We start from the raw sequence: 8,641 nt of genomic DNA on the forward strand, positions 1-8,641 counted from the left end.
AGCAAAAGAGAATTTGAATTCCCTGGCTAGGAATTCTCTGAGGAAGAAATGACCTCAAGTGTCTCTTCTTCCCTCTAACGTCTTTCTGCCTGGAAATTGCCTGCAGAAAACTGTGTCACACCAGAAACCCCTCTTCGCTGAAGCTACTTTTGCGTTGCTCCCTCTGCCACTCACAGATTTCGATCTGGAAATCCTACCTCTCTGTCGACTCACTCAGAGAGATTTACCACAAAAATCTAGCCCTCCTGGCCTGCACTGCACAATCCCTCCGGGGATTCGATTTGTTGCCTATGCAGCACTTCGACTTCCCTTCTTCCTTCAGCGTTGGGCTCTTCCGGCACTGCTCTCTTGTTTCACCTGCAACTCTGATACCATGTGAAAATTTGGATGCCCAAATTTCTACTGCAACAACTGATTATGTTTCTTCTATTTGTTAATTATTGAACAAAATTATTTACTATTTCCTACAGTAAACACTGAAACTAATAAATCATTTTTCGCGCTCCTGAGAAACCTAGCACGCGCGCTGCCTGCGCCTTCAGATCTCTGGTTTGCGCCCCCATTCTTCCTGATGGCCCCTCCGGAGGCTCCACCGGAGGAGGTTGCACAGCAGCAGGCTTTCTCAGCCCTTGTCAGTTCCCTGCCGCCTCAACGAGATCGCCCAACCCTTTCAAAATTTGTAAAAAAAATAGAAGGACTTCAAGAGGTTTCCCTTCCTCCTACTCTGCCTAGAATGGCTGCTCTTGCTTTGGCCGAAAAGGGTCTGATAGGGCAATTCACTGGTCTTTGGCCCTCACCTAAAACTGTTCAGAGGTGGGTGGAAAGAAATTGGTCGGACAAAATCCAAGGAAAAATTGCTATTAGATTCTGCGGGAAGGGCTACTTTACCTTTCACTTCGAGACAAAGAATGACAAGGATCTGATTTTTCGCAATGGACCTTATTTTATGGACTCCAGAGGTCTGTACTTAAACAAGTGGACACCAGATTTCGATCCAGAGCTTGACATTCCTAATGCAGTTCCTGTTTGGGTACGTCTCCCACATCTCCCATTACACTGCTGGGGAGATGACTCTGTGCGAGCCATTGGAAATGCAGTCGGCAAATATATTGACAGAAGCGAACCAAGAGACAACATGCAAGCATGCGCCCGTATCTGCGTCGAGGTCGACCTGGGCAAAGGACTTCCAGAAGCTATCAAGATCAAAGTCGATGAATGGTCGCACATACAATAGCTTGATTACGAACAGATCCCCTTCAAATGTAAGGTATGTCACGAGTATGGTCATTTTGCCAATCGCTGCACTAAGATTATTAATGTGGATAATAATACTCAAGATCAGCAATGGGAAGTGGTAAAAAAAAAAAAACAGCCCCTAGTCCCTCTTTACCCAATGAACCTGGACCCTCCTCTCATAAAACCTCTGCCCAAATCCCATCTCCTCCGCCTTCCCCTCCTCATCAATCTCATTCCCCTGGACTTGGAAAACCCCTTCATTCTCCTCCATCCTCCAACCCTTTCCATGTTCTTTCCCTCCCTGAAGGTGACCCTTCTCCTTCGAACCCTCCTGATCAGCCCTCCTCCCCTCATTCTATGAGTGCCCTTCCTCCCCTCTTACTTGAACCACTCCCCCCTAGAATCACCCGAAGCAACTCCAAGGACCAGGGCTCTTCCTTTGATGGTCAAAAGAAGCTGGGGAGAAAGACTACAAAGCAGCATAGGGATGAAAACGCGCAGAAAGACATAGCCCTTGGTCTACAACATCCAATAGAATCTTACATTCAGGCCACAAAAGATCAAGAAGTAGCAAGCAAAGACAAGGGAGGCAGAGCACCTCCTCGAACCACAGGTCTGAAATGATTAAAATACTTTCTTGGAACAGCAGGGGACTTGGGCACCCCGCTAAAATCAATGCTCTAACAGACCTTATAGTGCAGGAGAAACCATCCATCATATTACTACAGGAAACAAAGCAAAGAGAATCAGAAATCAACAAAATCATTGGAAAGTATAAAAATTACAAAGGAAGCATATGTGAAGCAAGAGGAGCTTCTGGAGGAATTACCACCATCTGGAATCAAAATGATTGGCAAAGTGAAGCTGAGTTAATCGATCAGCATTGGATAAAAACAGTCCTGAGAAATAATATCAGCAATCAACAGATTGTCATCTTCAATGTATATGTCCCCAATCACTATAGGGATAAAGGAAAATGCTGGGAAACTCTTAGCAATCACATCATGGAAGGAGACAGCAGCAACACCATAGTAGGCGGTAATTCAACTTAATCCTGCATGCTAATGAAAAGCGAGGGGGGAATTTTCTGCCAGACCCTTTCAGGAATCAAATGGAAAATGTAATGCACATTGGTGATCTGATAGATATAGCTCCAAAAAATCGCAAGTTCACATGGAGCAATCGAAGGCTGGGCAGCCACAATATCATGGAGAGGCTGGATCGATTCTTGGTTAATATCTCACTCCTGTCAACCTTTTCATCTGTTAACTCCACCATTTTGCCCTTTGCTGCTTCAGACCACTATCCAATCACCCTCGCCTTGAATACTCACTGCACCCTTGGTCCGCTGCCTTTTAAATATAATCATATTTGGAGTGATCAACAAGCTGCCCAAAACATCATCCAGCTCACCTGGAGACAGCATATTGAAGGTTCCCCAGGCTACATATGGGAGAGCAAACTAAAGAATGTGCAAAAAGCGCTTAGACAATGGGCCAAATCGCACTACAAGGAGCCAGAACAGGAAAAGCATGAGCTAAAACTTCAAATCGCTGAACTCCAATGCACAATAGAACAAAAGGATTACTGCCATAGCGAAAAAATCCAAGAAGAAGAGTTGTACAATAAACTGAGCAAAATTAAAAGGCAGGAGGAAGAAAAGTGGCGCATCAAATCAAGACAAATATGGCTGGAAAGTGGGGATAAGAACACATCATTCTTTCATAAACAAGCCACCGCAAGACAAGTCAGAAACACCATAACTGCCATCTCGGACAGCGCAGGGACTCAACATGTGGAACAAGCAGATATTAAAGAAGCAGCTACAGAACATTTCAAGGACCTCTTAACCGAAGTACAGGAGGAAGAATCTTATGATGACCTGTTACAGCATTTGCATTCTAAAGTCACAGATGATCTGAACAAAAACTTGACAGCAGAAATAAAAGAGGAAGAAATCGTTGAAGCAATCTGGAACCTCCATCCCAACAAGGCACCTGGTCCGGATGGGTTCCCAATTAGCTTTTACAGGGATTACTGGGAGTTGATAAAGAAGGACCTCATAAAATACATCAAGTGGATCCAAAAAAAAGGCAAAATAGGTGGATATACAAATTCTACCCACTTGGCTCTCATTCCGAAGGAGAACCGGCCATCCAATTTTTCTCGCTTCAGGCCCATATCTTTATGCAATTCATCTTACAAAATCTTCACTAAAATCATAGCCTCTCGGCTCAAACCTCTTCTACCGATGCTGATCTCAGAAAACCAAGGAGGCTTTATGGCAAACAGACAAATTTCAGATTCTATTCTTTTAGTTCAAGAGGCCATACACTCAAGTCATGCAAGGAATGAGAAAGGCTTCATTCTAAAACTAGATCTGGCCAATGCCTTTGACAGGGTAAGGCATTCTTTTTTATTTGCAGTTCTTCAAAGGATGGGCTTCTCACCTCTTCTTATTAATGTCATAAGATGCTGCATTTCTGGACCTTGGATCACCCCCCTCATCAACAGAAGACCCGGACCTTCCTTCCAATCCTCAAGAGGACTAAGGCAAGGTTGTCCCTTATCCCCTTATCTCTTCATCCTCATGGCAGAATCATTTAGCTGTGCCCTTGATCAAAAGAGACAGTCAGGCCTCATTACGGGCATCAAGTTTGAAGATGGCATTAAAAATATAAATCACTCTCAATTTGCCGATGACACCCTTCTGCTAGGGGGGGCGACCACCATTATTGCAAGAAGATTCAAGTCCCTGCTTGACAAGTTCATGAGATATTCAGGAGGTAAAATAAATTACCTTAAGAGCTGTATTTATGGATGGAATGCTTCATCCCAAATGATACATAATATTGCCAATATTTTTGGTGTCCCCTGCAAGTTAGATTGGGACTGTTTCAGTTATTTGGGAATGCCGGTAACCATAGGGAAAGCAAAGACTGGAGTCTGGGACTTAACGCTAGACAAAATGAAAAGGAAAGTTCAGAGATGGGGAACTCTGTGGCTCAATCCAGCTGGGCGACAGGTTCTACTAAAATCAGGGCTCTCCTCCCTTCCTTTATATCAGTTTTCTCTGGCCCAAGCTCCAGCTTCATTCCACCGAAAAATGGATAGCATCCTCAGATTTTTTCTCTGGCAAGGGGGCAAGAATGAAAAGAAAAAATTCAACCTAGTAAACTGGAAACAGGTTATACAAAGCCCTGAGAATGGAGGTCTGGGCATCAGGTCCCCATCTATTATGAATTTAGCATTCGGTGGGAAATTGATTTGGAGACTTATGGACAATCAACCTGCATGGTGGAAAAAAGTCCTAGAATCAAAATATCTTAATCAGCCAAGATCGCAAATTCTCAATGCTGAAATCCCCAACAGACACTGTACAAAGATATGGAAATTTTGTAAAAAAGCCATCGTCTTCATGGCGCAAAATGTTTCTAAAGTGCCAAAAGGAGGTGAAACGGTGAACATTGGTTCGGACAAAATCATGGGGAACCCTCCCATAAACAGTCTTCCAGATATCGACCCTATTCTTCATTATCTCCACAGTAAAGGCATATCTAAACTGAGTCAAATCTCTCAATGGAATGAATCAACTAATGCCTGGGTTCAATGGGAATTCCCACCCATACCCCACCATCTCAAAGGTAGCTTTGACTCTCTTTGTAGCTGTCTGCACAGTATTGCACCCACCATCAAAGGTGCAAAGGACGAGTATCGTTGGGACCCTTCAGGAACAAACTATTCCATCAAAGCAGGTTACAGCTACTTGAGCAGCAAGGAATACCCCACTGCTGTCTGGGCTCATGGGAAGATTTTAAAAAGAGCTGAAGCAATTCCAAAGATCAAATTTTTCATGTGGACACTTCTCCATGGTAAAATTTTAACTACAGAGAACCTCAGGAAAAGAGGCATTTTCGGACCCTCTAGGTGTCCCAACTGTCAAGCGGCAGAGGAAACCATACAGCACTTATTTATATCTTGTCCCTTTGCTGCCTCATGCTGGAACAGCATCATACCTTCTGCTCCCTCCATTTGGAATCCCCAACATTCTATTGTCGAAGCCTTAAACAACTGGAGGAGAAGCTATCCTTGGCATTCAACGAATCAAAACCCAGCTAAAAGAGTTTGGAACGCCATTCCTTTTGTTCTTTTGTGGCGCATATGGATCGCTCGAAACAGTATGATCTTCCGAGACAAAGCAACTACAATCAGGCACATAATCCTTAAAGCTTCAAGTCTTGCATCGGAAACTATAGCAGCTAAGATAACAAAGAGAATCGATCCCGTCAGCCTATGGACAGAGGAGCGAAACTTTATTTGGAATCTGATAGACAGGTCCAGCACCATTTCAGCAACAAAGATCAGTAAGTTCAGTGGCAAAGCCGACAACCCAGAATGGAAAATCCGCCTCACAAAAGATGATTTCGGTAAATGGCTCCTTTCAAAGAATTCTCACTCTTTATTTTTTGACGGAGCTTCCAAATCTAATCCGGGAGCTGCCGGCGTAGGGGGCATCATTCTGGATCCTTCAGGTGCACCGGTGTCCTCCTTTGAATGGGGTTTGGGAAGACTAAGCAACAACCGAGCTGAAGCTCTGGGTCTGTTCCAAGGTATCTTGCAGCTTCAGAACCAAGGGATTAACAAAGCCCTCATCTTTGGTGACTCGGCTATAATAATCAGTTTAATGAATAGCAACAGACAAGCATCCAATCTCTTTCTCCATCAAATCATCAGTCGTTGTAAAAATCTGCTGTCTCAGGGCTTGGAGTGCCAATTTTTTCATGTCCTTCGATCCAACAACCAAGAAGCGGATAAGAGAGCTAGTCATGCCAGCTCACGGGAAAAAGGAAGCCTCTTATGCAATCAAGCGAGCCTGCACCAATTCATCCCTTGATCCACATGATTGCCCCAAATCGCCACTCTCCAAGGAACTGCGCTTCTATTATCAAGGAGTCTGATCAAACCTCCATCTGCAGCAATCTCTGTCTACGCAGTTTATTCTCATTCTTGAAGACTTTGGAAAAAAATCAAATTGGATCTTATTCAGCAGAACTCGTGACTTTTGACAGCCATCCTGAGGCCTCCATCGACTGACATATCAGATATATCACTATTGTTTAAATGTACTGCAAAACCAGTCTTCTGCTGTCCCAATTCATAAGAATCTATACTTGTTCTAGGATCTTACAAGTGAACAGTAAAGGCACTCATGTGTATTGCCACAATGAAATACAAACACAAGCAACTACTGTAACTCCATCTCTTGTAAAATCGGAGCTTAGACTCCTCCAACTTTTTTGAATATATCAAGCAACCGATTTTGTAAAAAAAAAAAAAAAACACCGAAACTAATAAACTGCGACCTTCACCATTTAAATAAAATGCGGAAACAAGAAACTAAACAAGAAAGAAATACACAACACATCTACACAGTTATTTTTGGACAAATGTCCCCAGAAAAACCCAGTGTGGGAAAACCGGTGCAACAGCTAAGGGTTTTATTATTATGTAGTAGTAATTTCTGAATACAATCTTTGAATGCCCTCTTAGATATCTAGTACAAAGAATATCACTGACAGAGTGATAAGTGAGATTACCTCACACTATCACTGGAGATTTCACTGATCCAGCCACTGAATGAACGGCCCCTAGCTGCCTTTGCATTGCCTCTAGGGACTGTGTCACCCCTTCTGTTGATCGATTTGCTGCCTAGGAACTTCGATTTTCACCTCCCGATCTCACACCCCAACTTCTGGCCTCTAAAATCGATTCCTCCAACAAATTTTCAGACCTTGTCAAGGCTCTACGCTACCTCTGTGTGGCCCTACGTCAACCTCTTCTAGCTCTGCGCTGCCTCTCTCGGATCTCTCTCTGCCTTCTTTGCTGAGTATTCCCAGATCAGGAGAAATCTCCAACCGGAACTATCCCTGCCCCTCACTGCAAAAGCTCACTTCGAATTTCTCACCGGCAGCTACTCTGCTTCAGAAATTCGATCTTCTAAACTCTACTCTATGTGTTCTCCAAGTGCCCCCCAAGCCTCTTCTTATATCTTAACCTCTTCTTATATATTTTCGTTGGACAACCAACGGCCCAGATTAACTTCTAATCAATGGCTTAGATCATTTTGGCTTGATCCTCGTCTTCTTCAAGAAGTTTCACCCACAGTTAGATTAATACCCAATAATTATTTTAATTTCCTAAGTTTAAACTTTAGACTTAGGGTCCCATTAAAAATAATTAATTATTTTAATAAAACTATCTTCGGGTGGAATTTCCTAAAACGATTTCAGGGTATTGGATAATGCATGTGTGTAAGCCTCCCTGCAAATTTTGAGACTTAGATAACATCCGATGCTACCAGAAATCAACAATAATGTGTCTAACAAGAAGTTGAGCTAATCACTTGTGCTATTTGCATGCAAATTTGGCAAAACAAACACATCTCTTTCTATTACACACGAAAAATGATTACATTACCACAAATCAATTTCTATGAATTTCTTACAAGCTGGAAATGCAAAACACAAACAACAAATCAACTTCTCCCAATCTTACAATACAAAGCCAAAAGCTTCTCTCAAGCTCATGAAGCAAAACAAACAAAATAGCAAGCCCTAGCTATTGCAACCGTTTCTCGCATTGCTCTAGTTCTCATTCAACAAGCTAATAATGTTATGAGGTGATGTCCTATTTCATTTTAGAAGAGAATGAGACAAGTAAGGTAAAACCCTAACCCTAGACTAGGTCCACAAGTGAAGAATGTATCCACAAGTGCTAAGTAGGTAGGTCCATACTCACAAATGCCAACTTTAATTTAAAGCTGCAATTGATAAATCTATGATATATATTTTCTTATAAGTAACAAAAAAGAAAACAAAACAAAAAAAATGAATAAATATAATACTTGGAAACACATTAAGCCCTCCCTCTTACTATTTCAAGAGGGTCATGCTTTCACAGTCTAGTTGCCAAGTTGTCAATTGTAGACAATGTTAAATTTGGTATAGAGAATTGATATATCTTAGTGCCAAGGATTGCCATGCTAGTCTCATTGGTATCTAAGAAATTCTTCTTCATGTTCCATTAATACTTTTTATGTATCAGCATTGTGCGATAAAGGTGTCTAGTGGAAGGGCCCTAGTCTGAAGATAAAGTTGGAGTTGAGTATCATCTTTGGTCATTCATTTATCGATCTTCAAATCTAGCATTTGAGGTGTTGAAGAATGTAACTAGTGTCGGTCTTCATAATTATATTTGAGTCATGATGTAATGTATTTGTCAAAATACCTGCAGGCATCTGGACCGTGGTTTGAATGGTGGATCCAGACAACGGTAAAGATGTCTGAGGAGTGGTTACAGAGACAGTAGAAACCGGAGCCGTCGATACTCCAGAAGTAAGTGCGGT

General features: G+C 42.3%; 1 protein-coding gene across 1 annotated transcript; it reads left to right on the forward strand.

Annotated features, from left to right (window-relative positions):
• The first annotated feature begins 571 nt into the window (after positions 1-571).
• Positions 572-1,234, forward strand: LOC149208381 (uncharacterized). The gene has a single exon (XM_089398322.1). It carries the CDS (start codon positions 572-574, stop codon positions 1,232-1,234), a length of 663 nt encoding a protein of 220 aa, XP_089254448.1.
• The last annotated feature ends 7,407 nt before the right edge of the window (positions 1,235-8,641 follow it).

This window comes from Pinus tabuliformis, chromosome 1_2, assembly GCF_031772625.1.
Source record: "Pinus tabuliformis cultivar Carrire ecotype Pingquan chromosome 1_2, CPIR1, whole genome shotgun sequence".
Taxonomy (NCBI): Eukaryota; Viridiplantae; Streptophyta; class Pinopsida; order Pinales; family Pinaceae; genus Pinus; species Pinus tabuliformis.